Source organism: Delphinapterus leucas, chromosome 6 (genome assembly GCF_059928025.1).
Source record: "Delphinapterus leucas isolate spDelLeu-1000000601 "Yukka" chromosome 6, BTC_Dleu_Yukka2, whole genome shotgun sequence".
Taxonomy (NCBI): domain Eukaryota; kingdom Metazoa; phylum Chordata; class Mammalia; order Artiodactyla; family Monodontidae; genus Delphinapterus; species Delphinapterus leucas.
Genome location: NC_143134.1, coordinates 88355935 through 88373356, shown reverse-complemented (window position 1 = coordinate 88373356; position 17422 = coordinate 88355935). Strand labels below are relative to the sequence as shown.

Here is a 17422-nt window from a genome sequence, read left to right as displayed (position 1 = left end):
GCTTTTTGAACATCTGGTTCCTTCTACTCCTTTAGGCTTCAGCTTAAACAACCCCTCCTCCTGAGGCCTTCCCTGACCACCTTTATGAAAAAGGACTTCCTTTTTCTTTCTCATCACAGCACCCTCTTTTTTTCCTTCACAGTCTAGTTTCTCTGCTCGTTTCCCTATGTATAATCTGTATCCAAAACCAGATTGTAAGCTCCACGAGAACAAGGGCCTTCTCTACCTTATCCCCCATTGCATTCCTAGCACCTCACACAGAATCTGCCACGTAGCTGATCTTTAGTAATTTGTTGGATGAACACATACATCAAAATATTTTTATGACTTTTACATATTATATGAAATTCTAACTTCCTTATTCTGATATTCAAGACCCCAACAATCTTTTCTCCTTCTTCCGTGTATTCTAGAACATTCCTTGATACTCTCCCACTTGATGTCCTGGTTATTCATGCTCTACCACTTACCTAAAATGCCCTCCCAGGGCTTCCCTGGTGGCGCAGTGGTTGAGAGTCCGCCTGCCAATGCAGGGGACACGGGTTCGTGCCCCAGTCCGGGAAGATCCCACATGCCACGGAGCGGCTGGGCCTGTGAGCCACGGCCACTGAGCCTGTGCGTCCGGAGCCTGTGCTCCGCAACGGGAGAGGCCACAACAGTGAGAGGCCCGCGTACCGCAAAAAAAAAAAAAAAGCCCTCCTGTTATCTATATTTCTTAAGACCCGGCTCCTTGCCCACCTTCACCACTCATCCTGTCAAGGCTTCTCTTTACTTTACAAATGAAAACCCAGCTCAGAGGTACTTCTTTAATTTCAAACAGATAAATTCTCCCTGATCACTTCAGTCAGAAATGACGACCAGTTGCCTTCTATTATATTAGCTGTGAATGTGTGAAAGTCTCCAAGCACTTGACCTATGATAAATATTCAGTGAATGCTTGTTGAGTGAACACATGGATGAATAAACCAATCACATGACTGCTGTGCTATCTTACAGCCTCACTCACTGTGGAATTTTTCTGCTTATTCTACCCCCAACAGGTCTTCTGTTCCCCAGAGCCACCTGCCAAGACCTCTACCCCGGAAGATTTCATCCGCATGACCAAGGGTATCACCATGGCAACAGCCAAGGCTGTTGCGGCTGGGAACTCCTGTCGCCAGGAGGATGTCATTGCCACAGCCAATCTAAGTCGCCGTGCAATCGCAGATATGCTTCGGGCTTGCAAGGTAGACATCCTTGTGGTGAGGCAGAAGTTTGAGGCAGTGAGGCAGCTTTAGGGCAGAACATGGTAGGGAGAAACTGTAGGGACTTGGGGGACTGGGAGCTCCCAAAGGATCCTAAAGCTAACATATTACCTGGTGGTATAGGAAGCAGCCTACCACCCAGAAGTGGCCCCTGATGTGCGGCTTCGAGCCCTGCACTATGGCCGGGAATGTGCCAATGGCTACCTGGAACTGCTGGACCACGTGCTGCTGGTAAGGCGGGAGTTGTCTGCTCCTCACACCAGCCTCCCTGAACACACAGTGCTCTTCCCACAGGCCTCAGACCCCGCTCTCTAATTTTTTGTTCAAATCTCCCCCCAACCCCACCATCTATTCCCCAAATCTGTTCTTATTTCCAAGTCTCCTTTCCACTGGGGCCCCATCAGTCTTAGCATCTTTGGTTCTCCCACTCATCTCTTCCTCTTTTTGTTTTCTCCTCTCTTCCCACCTGACCTTCTCCTTCTCTACCTCGTCATCTCTTCTTTCTTCTCATTTCATCATTCTCCTTGTTCCTTGTCAGCCGGTGAGTGACACACAGCCCAGCCCCACTGTCTTCTCCATGTGTGCCGTGTGATGCCTGGAGTCCACCTGCATAGGCTGTGTGGTGTTTGAGGCTGTGGTGTGGAGCGGTCTAGGAATGGGGGCGGGGTGGGGAGGGTTTTGATCTGCCCTTTTTCAAAGGTCAAGGTAGACGCTAAGATCTGATGTTCCCTGCTCCCTGCGCCCGTCTTCCCCAGACCCTGCAGAAGCCCAGCCCAGAACTGAAGCAGCAGTTGACGGGGCACTCAAAGCGTGTGGCTGGTTCAGTCACTGAGCTCATTCAGGCTGCTGAGGCCATGAAGGGTGAGGGGCGACCAGGGGCAGGGAGGGAAGGGAGACGCTTGTCCCGGGGAGACCTCTACTTCCGGTAGTCTGCCCAGAGCTGGCCTCTGCTCATAGTCCTCACAGATGCCAAGGCCCCGGTGCTAGTAACCGTGCTGCCCAGTGCCCCTGACCTCCCTGCTCTGCCTTAGCCTCTTCCTTTCCCACTTCGTCCCACCAGGAACAGAATGGGTGGACCCAGAGGACCCCACAGTCATTGCTGAGAATGAGCTCCTGGGAGCTGCGGCTGCCATTGAGGCTGCAGCCAAAAAGCTGGAGCAGCTGAAGCCCCGGGCCAAACCCAAGGTCAGTCCTGCTCCCTCCCTCTCCCCTACCCTCAGAACATCTGCACCTTCAGCCCCTCTTACTTTCCATCTCTCTCTGCAACCTTCGTCTGTTCTTCGCAGGAGGCGGACGAGTCCTTGAACTTCGAGGAACAGATACTAGAAGCTGCCAAGTCCATCGCAGCGGCCACCAGTGCCCTGGTGAAGGCTGCGTCAGCTGCCCAGAGGGAACTGGTGGCCCAAGGGAAGGTAAGGACTCGGATAACCAGCAGAAAGGGGACAGCAGCAGCTTTGCCGTCCACACCTGCCTGCATTGTAGCTGGGAGGCCCTCAGGACCTGCGGAGAGCACAGGTCTAAGCAGGCTCCCGCCTTCCTCCACAGGTGGGCGCCATTCCAGCCAATGCACTGGATGATGGGCAGTGGTCCCAGGGCCTCATTTCTGCCGTGAGTGTATAACTCCCCCTACATCCCTCTGAGCTTCAGAGACTTGAGAAGGCTGGAGAGGGGATGGACCAGAGCAAGAGGCATATTGTAATCTAATCTCCCTGTTTCAGGCCCGGATGGTGGCTGCAGCCACCAACAATCTGTGTGAGGCAGCCAATGCAGCTGTCCAAGGCCACGCCAGCCAGGAGAAGCTCATCTCATCAGCCAAGCAGGTCGCTGCCTCCACAGCCCAGCTCCTTGTGGCCTGCAAGGTCAAGGCAGACCAGGACTCTGAGGCAATGAAACGGCTTCAGGTGAGGAACCCTGACCCATCCCATTGTACCTTGAGCTGTGCTGCTTTAAACTGTCACCCCCGAGGCATGCTTTCTGTGAGGGAGTTGAGGGACTCTCTCAGCTGGGACCCTACCTGAGTTCTCAACTCATGCTGCCTTCTCTCTACCCAGGCTGCCGGCAACGCAGTGAAACGAGCCTCGGATAACCTGGTGAAGGCGGCACAGAAGGCTGCAGCCTTTGAAGAGCAGGAGAACGAGACAGTGGTGGTGAAGGAGAAGATGGTCGGGGGCATTGCCCAGGTAAGCTCTGTGCCAGACACTCTGAGGGACACTGTCAGCAGGGCGGTCCCAGTGCCCATGCCGGTCTCAACAACCCTAAACCCTAAGGCACATACGCACTGACCTGAGTCCCTGATCTCCATCCCTCAGATCATTGCCGCCCAGGAAGAGATGCTTCGGAAGGAACGAGAGCTGGAAGAGGCACGGAAGAAGCTGGCACAGATCCGGCAACAGCAGTACAAGTTCCTGCCTTCAGAGCTTCGAGATGAGCACTAGGGCAGCCGCTTCTGTTCGACGCAGACCCAGCCCAGAGACTGTGCCTGCCAACACCAAAGCCTTCTGGGCTGTCGGGCCCAGCCTGCCACCCCAGCACTGCCCGAAGTGCCTGCCAAACCCCGGGCCTGGCCCTGCCCAGTCCCACTGCACATCCCCTGTCCCTTCCCGGATCCAAGTGCCTTCATGCCCTAGGGCCCCCTAAGTGCCTGCCCCTCCCCAGAGTATTAACGCTCCGAGAGTATTATTAACGCTGCTGTACCTCAGTCTGAACCTGCCAGGGCCCCAGCCCGCTGCACCCCGCCAGCAGCTTCCAGCCAGTCCCCACAGCCTCCGCTCTTCTCCTCCTTTTTGATACTGGCGAGCCCCACCCCCCAGCTACCTGTGGGGGCCGTGAGGGTGCAAGCCCCCAACAGGTCATGCTCCAATAAAGGTGATTCTGCCTGCAGCCTCTGCCTGGCTTCATGAGGAGGTTCCCCCAGGGCAGGGCAGAGAGAGTGGGATTCAGTTCTGTACCCACTTGATCTGGCTCAGAAATGGAGCGGGGGCAGACCGGCAGTCTGCCCCGAGGCCCCTTCCTCCTACTTGCACCCAGATCCCTGAAGTCATCCTCGTCGGGAAGCTGTCCCCGAGGAGTCGCCCTCCTGTTGTCCCCTAGCTCACTGGCCAGCGCCTACGCCTCACCAAGTGTCATTCTTCTGTTGCTGGGACAGCAGCTGCCGCTGCTCTTTGTGGCTGCAAGGGACACTCTGTGCTTCGTCACTGCTCCGAGTATGTGAACAAATCCAGTCCCTAGCCAAATCCGAATTTTCAAAAAGCAGCTTTGCTGAAAACAGTAAGCCTATGGATACAAGTGTCTGGGCCTAAGAGAATTGTGGCCACAGATTTGGTTGAGGCAGTTAACAAGCAAAAAATCCAACCTGAGGCTGCCTCAGGTAGGCTCAACTGTTGACTGGGTTGGGCACTTCCAGGCCCTCCCAGGCCTTGCTGCTGCACTGGCCTAGAATAGCACTAGAACAAAAGTAACTGAAAAAGCCGGACCCAAGTGTGAGGCCGCATAATCAGAGACCAGAGCTCCCCTAGTGGCCAGGCGGGTGCTCGCAGCCCTGTTCCAGCTGCCCTGCTAACCTGTAGGTTGAGTGGAGGGAAGCGGTCAGGGAGCTGGGTGCTGTGTGCTTCCACTTTCTTCCACATCCGCCCACGCTGCCCACGCTGCCCACACTGCATGGACCACCTGGCAGTCCTCTCGGATCTGCCGCTACTTTCATGCATGATTCTTTAACCAGCCCTGGGGCCCAGTTATTTCCTTGCTTCTCCCTCCAAGTAGAACACAAGTACCACCCATCTGCTGCTACTCTTGTCACCTCCTGTCACCTCCTTGAAGCCATGACATCTTCTAATCCTATACCATTAGAGTAAGTTTAAAGTAGACAGAATGAGTTTGTCCTCCCCAGGGCTGCCCATTAGGGGAGGTGCCAACTTCCTACCATCACTCCTGTCGCCTGTGAGTAATTCATTCAATATTTACTAAGCCATGCCCATGCTAAGCACTGGAAAACAGAGATGTATTATCAGTATTATCACCTCTCTGACGCAGACTGGCAACTGCAATACGTACTGCTGTGGCCCCCTAACCCCGGATACAATGTCCTAGCATCGTTGAGGACCTTAGAGATCAAATCCCTTTTAAAACTTCCCCAACAAGTGGTAGTCCAGACTGTTTGAACTCCTCCAGTTATGAGCCCAGGACAGCTGCTGACTCCTGCTACCACTTCCCTGCCATATCCTCAGGAATTGTGACCAATCACGTACCTCTCACTAGTGATGCCTCAGGGAGCCTTCTGGGGAGAGACTTGAATACCCATTAGACCAGCAGTTCTTAAACTGTGGTTGGCCCTCCGGCCCCTAGAGGTTCCCAAGACCCTTTCAGGGGTCCATAAGGTCAAGATTATTTTCATAATAATACTAAGACATTATTTTCCTTTTTCACAGTGTCAACATTTGCACTGACGGTGCAAGAACATTGGTGGATAAACTGCCTTAGTACAAATCAAGGCAGTAGCCCAAACTGTACTACAAATAGTCATTGTAGTCTGCACCACCATGCACTAGCAATTTAAGAAATAAGTGCTGGCTTCTTACTTAAGAAGGTCTTTGATGAGGCAGTAAAAAAATACTAATTTTATTAACTCTTAGTCCTTTAGCAACAAGTCTTTTCAATATTCTGTGTGATGAACTGGGAAGTATGCATAGAGCACTTCTGCTGCACACCGAAGTACGGTGGTGTCTAAAGGAAAGCACCTAGACAATTCTTTGAGTTGTGAGCTGAACTAGCTGCTTTTTTCATGGAGCGCCACATTTACCTGCAGGAATGACTGACAGACAAACCATGGTTATCAGACTTGGGTATCTGGCAGGTCTTTTCTCGAAAAACAATACAAAAAACCAGAGTGTGTCACTTCAGGGAAAAACCTGACGGTACTTGTTGCCAATGATACAATTCAAGCTTTCAAGTGAAAACTAGAATTTTAGAAAAACTTGTTTCTGCCATGAGCTTTACAGCTTCCCCACACTTAAACTTTTCTGTTGAAACCATCATGATTTTTTAAATAATATATAATGAAATGTATTGACATTTGAAACATCTGCATAGCTCAGTGAATCATTTTCCAAATGACCAATGCTTGATGTTACAAAATTATCCCTGGGTAAAAGATCCAACCAAAGTGCAATACAGACTAATTGGTTACAATGAAACGTTATACAAAAAGGTTATTGATATAGTTTCATTGCAACTAACCCTTAAGAGCATACCATCTGTCAAGTGTTGATGTAGCATCAAAGAAGAATATCCAGGATCACACAAAAAGGCTACAAATACCAATGACCCTCGAACAACATGGGTTTGAACAGCACTAGTCCACTTATATGTGGACTAGTTTATTACAGTACTACGTGATCTGCGGTTGGTTGAATCCAGGGTTGCAGAATCATGAATACTGAGGAACCGAGCATACAGAGGGTTAAGTTATGGGTTTTCAACTTCACAGACCCCTGTCTTGTTCAAGGATCAGCTATATACTATTCTCTTTTCCAACTACGTATCTGTGTGAAACTAGATTCTCTTCCTATACGGTACTTTAAACAACCAATACATAGCAACAGATAGAAAGCTCAAGTAGATTTTGAGAATCCAGTTGTCCTCTATTAAGCCAGATATTAAAGAGATTTGCAAAAATGTAAAATAACTGCCATGCTCTCACAAATTTGGGGAGGTGAATATAGTTATTTTTCATTAAAAGTATGTTAACATGGTAATGTGTAATGGGTTTGTTTCTGTTACTTTTAATGAATTAATAAATATTGAAATTTTTTCTTAGTTTCCATTTTAATATGGTAAGTATTGACAGATTGATAGATATGATAGATATGACTCCAACAAAAGCTTTTTGGATCTTCAAACGCCACTCTCAATTTTTAAGAGTGTATGGGGGTTCTAAGATGAAGAAGTTTGAGAATTGGCCCACTAGACCATGAGTTCCCCTAGATCCACATAGTATCTTTGTGAATTCTGAACCTGGTGCACAAAAAATTCACCAGGCAAATGTTTACCAAGTGCCAACTCTATGCCTGATGCTATGCTACACTGGGGATTCAGAATTGAAAAAGACAGTCCCTGTTCTGGAGATCAGTGAAGGAGGCAAACAGGTACAAGGACAGTCATAACAGGGACTATGAGAATGTCAGTTAGGAGCCTTCACCAAAAACATGCACCTATTAGGTGGAAAGGGTGGTCGGGACAAGTGGCTAGGGAAGGCTTCCCAGAAAAGCTGCCACTTGGTCTTTACAGCCACCAGGAATCAGCCAAGGGAAGAGCATTTTAGGGAGAGAGAAGAGAAAGGTGGAAGCTTCAAGAAAAGTATGGTGATTTCCAGTTCCTGCACTTAGCTCAGTATGAATGCTGCACAGAAGTACAAGTCTGTGTACTTACTGGGGGTGAGGTTGGATATGAAAGGAGGTAGAGCTAGAGAAGTGGGCAGGAGCCAAAACAAAGGGCCCTATATACCATATTAAGAGATGTGGATTTTTCCCATCAAAAGAGGGAGGGCGAAGGGAGGGGTTTGGGAGGATTTTAGGGTCCTATTTGCACCAACTTTAAAAAAAGACTTTTGTGTAACAATGTGGAGGAGAGCTGGGGAACCAGGAGTAAGACCACAACAGACACAGGCAGGAGGTAATATAAGGAGCTGCCCAAGGCAACCCCAGAGACTTCAGAGGAGGAACCTCATTTGTAGGAAGTAGAACCTACAGGATTAAGTGGATGTGGGAAGTGAGGGACGCGAGCTCTTGATTACCAGCCAGGGGTCTGGCACTGGCTACAGGGTGGATGGAAGCGACTCTCAAGAGTTTGGCGAAACAAGGAGACGGAGTGAACACCGCGAGATCAGTTTTGTTCCATGTGTAGCAGCAGTCGCCTAAGCAGATCTAAATACATTTCAGAGCCCCCTCCCTCCCCGCCCCCATCTCACCCGGGGCCCGGGACCCATGGTTCCCACGGTTCCCGACCCGCCAGCAAAAGCCAGGCCTCCCGCCCCTCTGCCCCTGGGGAGCAAGGCTTCCTCCGCCTGGTCTCCCCGTTCCCCCCTTCCAAGGCAGCTCTCCACTTCCTCTCCCCCCACCCCACCCCGAGAAAAACGAAAACAGCCTGGCGACCGTGCCTCTGATTTCCCGACCCTAGGCCCCAGCTCCCGGAGCTCTTTCTGGTGGCCTCGGTCCGAGGGGACACCGCACCCCCAGCTCCTGACGCCCAGCAGCTCAGTAACTCTTACCCTCGCCCCTGCCTTCCTCGCCCCAGCCCGGCTCCGCCTCCCCACGGGAAACATCCCAAAAAAGGGCAGAAAAGAAATTTCAGCGTAAAGCTGGCTCACAAGGGAAGAGAGGAGAGTCCGCCGGGAGAAGGGGAGGAGAAGGGAGGGCGCACGGGGAGGTTAGGCGAGAGCGGGGGTGGGTGGGGGTGAGTGGAGGGGCGGTGGGGCCGGTGGAGCCCGGAGCGGGGCAAGGAAGGGACGCAGAGGGACGCGTCCCGGGAGGGGATGGAGACGGGGGAGGAGAGCGCGCCGCGTCCTGCCCGGCAGAAGCCCCGTGGAAAATATGCGGGGCACGTGGGGGTGGGGCAGGCGGGGCACGGAGCTGGGTTCCGAGGCCCCGCGACTATGGAGGAGGGGCCCTGGCTCCAGAGGCAGGGGCTGGAAGGGGCTGGAAGGGGGAAGAGAGGTCAGGCCCGCCCTCGGGGGCAGCCAGCCGGGCCTCGCCCCGCACTGCGACTGGGGCTCTGGGCTCCCCTCCTGACTCAGTTTCCCCAAGTCCCTGGAGAGACTCTCCGCTATCACTGCCACGTCGGTAACGCAAACCCAGAGTCTGGGACTCAGGGTAAACTGAGGCACTCGAAAGGCGGAGGAGCCCCGCCTTCCAAGAGACATTTAATCCGAGGGGATTTACAGGAAACTTCTAAATTAAGTGCAGCGGCTGCTGCAGCCGATGGGGGGGACACTCCGGTCCTTGCGCCCGGGCAGCTGCCGTGAGCTCAAACCCCGAAATAGCCCCAGGGCCCCCAGCCGCAGCTGCCACTGGGCCGGGCTGTCACTCAGAAGAAGCGCGGAGCCCCCAGCCCCAGGGTCCCTCCCCTCTGCAACGCTACGGTGTTTTCTTTCGACAGACTCTCCATCTACTTTCCCTTCAGACGGCCGTGGGGGGGGGGGTTGGGGGGGGAAGGGAGGGGGGAGAGGCGGAGCCCCGAGGGGGTGGGCGCAGGGGGTGGCCGCGCCCCCCGACCCTGCAGCGCTTCTGCCCCTACAAGGTTTGGGCTGCGGTGGGGGAGGGTCCTGGCCCCCGGCTCCGCCCGGTCCCTCCGCGCCTTTTAGGCGCCCGCGCGGCTGGGACATCCCAGTCCCGGTTGGTCCTCCTCGCCTGCCACCCGTGCAACCACTTCGCGCAGCCAGCCCAGTCAGCCCGGTCCACCCCACAGCCCGCCGGCCGGCCGGTCTCCCACCGCAACCATGGACGCCATCAAGAAGAAGATGCAGATGCTAAAGCTGGACAAGGAGAATGCCATCGACCGCGCTGAGCAGGCTGAGGCCGACAAAAAGCAAGCTGAGGACCGCTGCAAGCAGGTGGGGGCCCCAGGCCCGGTGCATCCCCTGCCACCACCCCACAATGCGGGTGGGGTAGGCCCTGCCCGGTGCCCCCCAGCCTCTGGCCTGCTGTCCAAGGCTCTCTACTTTCCAGTGTGAGGGCTGCTGGGCCTTCACGGTACCCCCCAGGGCCCTAGCCAGAGCCATGCTTCATCTCACCCACCATAGCCTGGGGAGCCCCGGTGCCCCCCTTTCCACTCCTGCCCTTGCAGAGCCATGATGGCCCTTGCTCCTTGGGGTCGGAAGCTCTCTCTCCCCTCCCGCCAGGTCCCTACAACACCCCTGGCTGCACTGTCCCTCCTCTGCTGCTATCCCTCTTCCTCCCTGACAGCCTCTACATATCTCTTAGTACCCCCTCGCACGCACCACTGCCTCCTGCCTGGGCCTGGGCCTGGCTGACTGAGGCTTTTCTCTCCCAGCTGGAGGAGGAGCAGCAGGCCCTCCAGAAGAAGCTGAAAGGGACGGAGGACGAGGTGGAAAAGTATTCCGAATCAGTGAAGGATGCCCAGGAGAAACTGGAGCAGGCTGAGAAGAAAGCCACCGATGTGAGTGTGGACCTGGGGGATGGTGGGAGAGTTAGTGCACTGGGAGGGGTCCCAGACATGGGGACGGAGGGGACCTTCAGCACCAGGACAGAAACCGTTTCCTCGCAGGAACCCAGGCTAGGGCAAAAGCTGGCACAAATAATCCAAGACAGTGGGTAAATCAAAACCACTTCCCACTTCCCCCAGAGGACACAGTGTTGTAATTTCGTTTGGTTCCAGCTCTTAGCGTGTACAGTGACCAAGCAATGAGTCACCGCGGGGGTGGGTGGTACAAGAATTTACCATCCATCTCAACTAATCCCCAAGCTGAACATGGAAAGGAGCCTGCAGCTACCTTTTCGGGGTGCGGGGCAGGGGGAGGGGAGAGGAGTTCAAAGAGGGGCCCTGACTTGAGCTACACCCCCGGGGGGGCCATTAGAAATTCCCTGGCCTTGACTTCTGGCTCCAGCGGCCCTGCTGTACACTGGGGCGCCAGCTCAGGTTCTGTCGGTCCCTCACTTACCCTCATTAAGCTCTTGGCCTTGAGACCATGCCAGGCCACGGGGCAGAGGGACAGAGCCACAAACGCCACGGCAGCCACCTTGGCAAGTTCTGCTCACTCGGAGATTCCTCTGCCCACCGCCCGCTAACCAGACTTCTCCACCTCCTGCCATTCCCAACCCCTCCCCCCACGAGGTAGGAGGACGGCCATCAGACTTTGGACATGGTACTTTCTCTGCCTCATGCTCCCCGTTTGCCTTCCACCCAGGCTTAAGTTTAAGATGAGCCTGCGGTTGGGTGGATGGGGGGATTCGCATACGCACGGTCTGAACATCCAAGATCAGAGATGACATTACTGTTCGTATTGACCATTATCCTTGTTCCCCATCCCCCCCTAGCCCCAAGGTTGGTTTCTCTGACCTCCAGCCTTCGGTTTTGGTTCTTCACCAGCCCTGGCACTTGGGAGGGAACTGACCTGCAGCTGCTAGTGAAGACGACCCTGGGCATCTGACGCTCTATAAATAACTGAGGCCCAGTGCAGCTGGAGTAAGGACTGGAAACCCAAGGAGCTAGGTGGGGGCTGGAGGGAGGAGGGGAAGACAGGGACAGAGCTGGGGAAGCAGGGCAGCAGCACCAGTAGAAGATAGGAAACGGTGCCCAAACTTATTGTGTGACCTTGAACACAGCACTTAACTTACACGGTGCCTCAGTTTCTCCTTTCTCTCTTGCTTCTTATTTGTGCAGAGGGGACAGCACTGCCTGTCCTGCAGTTAGAGGGCAGCATCCGTAACTGGGAAGAACTTGAGAAGCAGAAAATGGCAAAAGTCATTCCTGTGATGCGGGCCCCAGGACTTCCCAGATTCTCCAGTCATTTGTCACCCCACTACCATGAAGAGTTTCCCTTTTGCAGAGTCTCATCTCTCTCTAGAATAGACCTCCAGTGTCCCCCAGAGTCATTCTTACCAACCCCAGTGCTGTCCCAGAATCCTTCCACACTGAGTCATATGGCCCTGTGCCCAGGATGGGCTCTTGTCACTCTAGGTGGCCTTCAGCACCTGGAGGATAAGCTGCAACTACTTTCTATATATGGTGTTGTTTCCCCTGCCCTACACTATCACTCAGGACCTGCTTTCTACTCCCTCTACCCCCAGTGCTGCCACCCATCTCTTCCCTGTCACTCTCTTCTTCCCCTACACTGGTCCTTTCTCCTTTCCAATCCTAAATCTCGCGGTTTCTGTGTTTTGTCCTTGAGGGAGAGACAAGGGATAACCTAACGTTTATGGGGTGTGGACTCTGCAGGCACATAGTCAAGTGCTTTCTGCATATTATTTTACTATTTCCCAAGATTGCTTATCATCAGAATCCCTTGGAAGCTTTAAAAAAAAAAAAAAAAAAGGGGCTTCCCTGGTGGCACAGTAGTTGAGAGTCCGCCTGCCGATGCAGGGGACACAGGTTCGTGCCCTGGTCCCGGAAGATCTCACATGCCGTGGAGTGGCTGGGCCCATGAGCCATGGCCGCTGAGCCTGCGCGTCCGGAGCCTGTGCTCCGCAACAGGAGAGGCCACGGCAGTGAGAGGCCCACGTACCGCAAAAAAAAAAAGATGGAAAGATTTCCAAGCCCCTGCCCTGGAGATCTCAGTTCAGTGGCTCCAGCATGGAGCTAGAGAACCTGGTATTTTTTATACACCTCCCAGATGATCCTGTTATTAATCCAGTATTAGAAGCACTGCATTATCTCAGAACAGCCTACAAAGTAGGAACTGCTATTGTCAACTCCAATTTAAAAAGGAGGAAACTGAGGCTTAGAGAGACTAAATAAGTTACCCAAGGTCACACAAGTAGCTCAAAGACAACAGTGTCACTCAGAGCTGACGCTCTTAACACCAAGTTGCACTACTTCTCTCATTTTCCTTTATTGGGGCCCTTCTTGCTCTGTCCTCTCTTTCTCAAGGTATCGTCTGTTTCTGTGCACGTTCTCCAAAACCACCATGATTTTGCCTCTGTACTGCAGGATCAGTGGCTGATCTGCCACTCACACTGCCCTCGCACCGACCTCACTTGCCTCGGGCATTGGCAGGGAGTACCCTTGGTACAGCCTAGGGTGTCCTAAATAGGCCTGGCTTGCTTCCGGAGCCTCCCGCTAGGGGTCTGCCTGGCAGCGAGTGACATCACATAGCTTGATCCTGTGATTGGCGGTTTTTAGCAGCACTGCAGTCTGGTTGGCCTGATTCTTCCCCACCCCTTGCCTGGGCCAGGCTCTGCTGAGGAGTCGTCAGGGCTGCCTCAGACCTGGTCCCAGCATTTGGAGGGCTCTCAGGAGGGATGGAGGGATCTGTGTGCAGATAACCATTGGAGATTATGCACCGTGCTGGAAGAGGCCCTGGAGCAGGGGAGTGGAGCTTGTCCAGGAGGGCATGTTTTGGGCTGGAGCACAGAGTCTGCACAGAAGATGGTTGGTTTGGGGGAAAAAAAAATAGGTTGAAATTCTGGAGGTCAGGAAACCTAGGTTCGTCCTGACAAGAATCTTAACCATCCTCTGAAGCCTCTCTGACCTCTGACCTTTGACTCACAGGCCGAGGCAGACGTGGCCTCCCTGAACCGCCGCATTCAGCTGGTAGAGGAGGAGTTGGACCGGGCGCAGGAGCGCCTGGCTACAGCCCTGCAAAAGCTGGAGGAGGCTGAGAAGGCTGCTGATGAGAGCGAGAGGTGGGCAGGGGCGTCCTCAGAGGGTGGGCCGCGGAGGGGGCTGGGAGCCTGTCTCTGCTGGTCCTAACCCGACCCCTGCCCCTCTCCCTGACTCTCAGAGGAATGAAGGTCATCGAAAACCGAGCTATGAAGGATGAGGAAAAGATGGAGCTGCAGGAGATGCAGCTGAAGGAGGCCAAGCACATCGCTGAGGATTCAGACCGCAAATATGAGGAGGTGAGAGCCCTGCCCCACTTTCTTCTCACTCCCAAGCCCCAGACACCCCCAGTCATTCACCATGGATCTCCTCCTCCTCTCTTCCCCATCCCCACAGGTGGCCAGGAAGCTAGTGATCCTGGAAGGAGAGCTGGAGCGCTCAGAAGAGAGAGCTGAGGTGGCTGAGAGGTGAGGACACCACAGGGCGGCAAGTGAAACTCGGCTTGAGCCCATGGCTCTGGGGCACTCTGCACAGTGGGGAGGCAGTTTCCCAGGCGTGGGACCACAGGGACAGGTCCTGCCTCTGACCCCTACCTGCTGCCCCCAGCCGAGCCAGGCAGCTGGAGGAGGAACTGCGAACCATGGACCAGGCCCTCAAGTCCCTGACGGCCTCAGAGGAGGAGGTAGTCACCTCTCTGGACCTTTCTGGGCAATGGCACCTTCTCTAGGCTCACCTTCCCCTCCATCTCAGGCTGCTCTCTCTCACCTGCTGGGGGCCGGGAAGGGCCTGGGGCTCCTAAACTCTGCCTGCTGTCACTCTCACAACTTTGCTCTTCTCTTCTCTCCTCCACCCCTCCCCCACTGTGCCATCTCCACTGTCTCCCCCACTGTGCCCTCACACCCCACCCTGCCACACACCCCCTGCAGTAAATGTGGGGACCTAGAGGAGGAGCTGAAAATTGTTACCAACAACTTGAAATCCCTGGAAGCCCAAGCGGACAAGGTAGAGGGGGGTAGAGGGGCAGTGAGGATGGGGTCCTTCAGGGGAGGGAGGCGATGGGCCCAGGCAGGGCAGGGCCGGATGTTTGATGGAGACAAAATCAGGAGTAGCCTGTGGGGCTCCGTGGAGAAATGAAGGACTTGTGGAGGCGATGAACTGATGGCATGTGTCTGTCCCTAAAAGTATTCCACCAAAGAAGATAAATATGAAGAGGAGATCAAACTGCTGGAGGAGAAGCTAAAGGAGGTGAGAGTCCTTCCAGTCCAAATCCCCCTCAAGCCCCCCAGTACCCGCCAGAGACCTCCTGTGGCAGGGAATTTGGGGACAGGGACGGAAGAGAAAGTTGATAGCGTCTGGGAGGGCCTAAGCTCTTGTCATTTTCCCCATCTTGCCTTTATGCCCAGGCTGAGACCCGAGCAGAGTTTGCCGAAAGGTCGGTGGCAAAGTTGGAGAAAACCATTGATGACCTGGAAGGTAAAAGGGATATTCCTCTGTACCCCTGAACCTTTTAAAATAGGTCCATATTCCCCATGACTTATCTTCCCATCCCATGATACCTGCCAGTGGTAAATTAGGGTTGGACCACCTAGGACTCCACAGACTCTGGCGGTCTGTGCCTCCCATCCAAGTAGATGTAGCCCGGTCAACTCCAGTGCTTCTCGAACTTGAGCGAGCATGAAAATCCCCTCAGAGTTTTTAAAACACAGATTCCTGGGTGCTGCTCTGAAGCGACTGCTGACTTGGGGCTGAACCTGTGTCTAACGAGCCCCTGGGTAACGCAGATGCTGCTGGTCCTCACGTCGCACTCTGAGTAGCACTGATCTAGACAATTCTGTGTCCAAGTGCAGCACCTTCTTCATTAAATAGAGAGGTATTTGGTTTAATATCTAGGTTTTCATGATAACATTAATGGAAAATACTTTTTGAAGCTAGATTTGGTGAAAACAAGCATCCAGGGATTTGCTAGTCTGTAGCTACTTCTCACTGTTACCGACAACGTTGTGCCTAAAGCTGTCTTTCCTTTTTACTTCACTTTCATAACTCCCTCTTCTCTTGCTTCCAGCCTTCTCAGGCAAGCCTCAGTTTTCTCTCCAACTTTAGGACTTTAGAACTTTCTGGCTTGAGCGCCCTCCCCTTGAAGCAAGCACTCCTGCTTATGCAAAGCACTGTGCCCCCAGGCCCCTGGGGGAGGCAGGAGCTCCTGGGGGGAAGCACCAGTTTGGGGTACAGAGAAGAGCAAAAGACATAGGGGTACAGAGAGGGGAGGAGGGGGCCCTGACAGCTGTCCAGCCTGTTCTCTGGCCTGTCTCTCTCACTCCATCTTCGTCCACCTCTCTCTGATTCTTGTTCTCTCTTTCCATTACCCTCTCTCCTTCCGTTCCTCTTTCCCTCCATTCCCTCTCCCCACACTCCCACCTGGCCCCCCTCCCCTGGACCCCCCAGACGAAGTCTATGCACAGAAGATGAAGTACAAGGCCATCAGCGAGGAGCTGGACAACGCACTCAATGACATCACCTCCCTCTGAGCCTCTCACCAGTGTGGCCCGCGGCCCCTTCTCTCTTCTCCTTTCCATTCTCTGTATGGGGAGGGGGGCAAGCAGGAGGAGCGGAAATTGCCAACATTGCACAGCCAGGCTGGATGCAGCCTAGGAGAGCCCCCGTCACAGCTGCTGCCCACCCTGGCATTTGCTTCATCCTTCTATATCCATCCACTCCTCCCTCTACCCGCCAGCCTCTCCCGCTCTCTGCTGCTCAATAAACTCAACTTGGTCTCCACGCTGTTTTCCTGCCCTCCAGAGAGCACTTCCATCACCCCCACAGAGCACTGGTTCACTGCTGAGACCCTGGCTCCTACGGGCACCCCTGATCTTGTGACCCCCCCTCCTCTACTGATCTCACCCACAAAACACTGTGGCCCACACCGGAACCCCCTCTGCATGACTCTTACTGCTGCATGTGGGCACGTATGACCACGTCAGTCAACCACGGGCCCTCTGGTGCCTCTGAGACACACGCCCTTCTACAGACCCAGGCATGTCACTGCCCTTGGAGCATTCAAGCTGTGATTCCAGGATCTAAAAGAATGACTGGAAGGGAAGTGGAATGGTGAGGTGCAGGGGAGGGGCGAGAAGGTTGTGAATGGTCTGGGATGAAGTTTGGAGAGACACTGGATGGCAGCACCATGGGGCTTTCCCTGCAGGTCTGTTTTCTGCCTCAAGTCTGTCTGTCTGTCTGTCTGACACTCCCTTTCCTGGCTCAGTCTTTGTCTTTCCTCCTGCTTCCAACTCTCTTCAACCTTTTAAAGAAGGAGGGTAAATTAGTTTATGACTCAGGCCTTCCCATCCCACCTCCACGGCCCCAAAGCCTTGAGTGAGGCATCCCTGTCTGCCTTGTTCAGTCCATCCATTTGTCCCACCCACAGGGTCCTCAGATCCCTGAATGTTTGGGTCTTCCTGTGCCTCCAGCCCACTCCGTGTCTATTTGTCACATCCCCTGTCCATGCCTCCCCATGTTTCTCCCCCACAAACCTCACGGGTTGCTTCCCCTCACAGAGACCTTGGCCAGTGCCAAGGAGGAGAACGTGGAGATCCACCAGACCCTCGACCAGACCCTGCTGGAGCTCAACAACCTGTGAGGGCTGGCCCTGCCCCCAGCCAGGCTGTAGTTGCCACCAAATAAAACTGATGTTACCAGTATCATGGGGCCCTTTAAGCCTTTCTTGGGTGTTGGGGATGGTGGTGGTGGTTTTCCAAAATGGAGAAGGTAGAAAGGATGCCCCAGGGGAAGAGTGGAGTTGGAAGGACCCCTGCGTGAGCCAGAGGGGTGGGGCACTGGGCTCACTGAGGAGGGGTTGTGAACAGGCTGTGTGAAGCAGAGAAGCCTGGCAGGGCTGGGGGAACATCTGGCCC

The 17422-nt window shown here is 54.1% G+C and overlaps 2 protein-coding genes across 8 annotated transcripts in view; both read left to right on the top strand.

Annotated features, from left to right (window-relative positions):
• The window catches only part of TLN1 (talin 1), a 32235-nt gene extending 28111 nt beyond the window's left edge, over nucleotides 1–4124 (top strand). For both annotated transcript variants that reach the window (XM_089913386.1, XM_022600175.3), the window contains 9 exons: nucleotides 1041–1226; nucleotides 1368–1475; nucleotides 2000–2105; nucleotides 2305–2429; nucleotides 2531–2656; nucleotides 2790–2852; nucleotides 2963–3145; nucleotides 3296–3424; nucleotides 3554–4124. In XM_089913386.1, the coding sequence (XP_089769512.1) occupies nucleotides 1041–1226; nucleotides 1368–1475; nucleotides 2000–2105; nucleotides 2305–2429; nucleotides 2531–2656; nucleotides 2790–2852; nucleotides 2963–3145; nucleotides 3296–3424; nucleotides 3554–3679 (1152 nt within the window). In that variant the 3' untranslated portion in view covers nucleotides 3680–4124. The remainder of the gene's footprint in view (nucleotides 1–1040; nucleotides 1227–1367; nucleotides 1476–1999; nucleotides 2106–2304; nucleotides 2430–2530; nucleotides 2657–2789; nucleotides 2853–2962; nucleotides 3146–3295; nucleotides 3425–3553) is intronic.
• A 5412-nt stretch (nucleotides 4125–9536) lies between these two features.
• Nucleotides 9537–17209, top strand: TPM2 (tropomyosin 2). Of its 6 annotated transcripts, none has more exons than XM_022600231.3 (9): nucleotides 9537–9846; nucleotides 10287–10412; nucleotides 13464–13597; nucleotides 13696–13813; nucleotides 13911–13981; nucleotides 14441–14516; nucleotides 14697–14759; nucleotides 14918–14987; nucleotides 16311–17209. In XM_022600231.3, exons 1-9 carry the CDS (start codon nucleotides 9733–9735, stop codon nucleotides 16481–16483), a joined length of 945 nt encoding a protein of 314 aa, XP_022455939.1. In that variant the 5' UTR covers nucleotides 9537–9732; the 3' UTR covers nucleotides 16484–17209. The 6 variants fall into 6 exon arrangements, with proteins under 6 accessions (XP_022455939.1, XP_022455943.1, XP_022455942.1 ...); XM_022600235.2 differs by having other exon boundaries at nucleotides 9544–9846; nucleotides 15957–16427; XM_022600234.3 differs by having other exon boundaries at nucleotides 9551–9846; nucleotides 17066–17209.
• Nucleotides 17210–17422: the final 213 nt, after the last annotated feature.

Excerpts from the sequence above, each read along its gene's own strand:
- TPM2 (XM_022600231.3), top strand. The coding sequence starts at position 9,733 with ATGGACGCCATCAAGAAGAAGATGCAGATGCTAAAGCTGGACAAGGAG. Across the intron at positions 9,847-10,286 it reads CTGAGGACCGCTGCAAGCAG|CTGGAGGAGGAGCAGCAGGC; the intron begins GTGGGGGCCCCA and ends TTTCTCTCCCAG. Across the intron at positions 13,982-14,440 it reads AGAGCTGAGGTGGCTGAGAG|TAAATGTGGGGACCTAGAGG; the intron begins GTGAGGACACCA and ends CACCCCCTGCAG.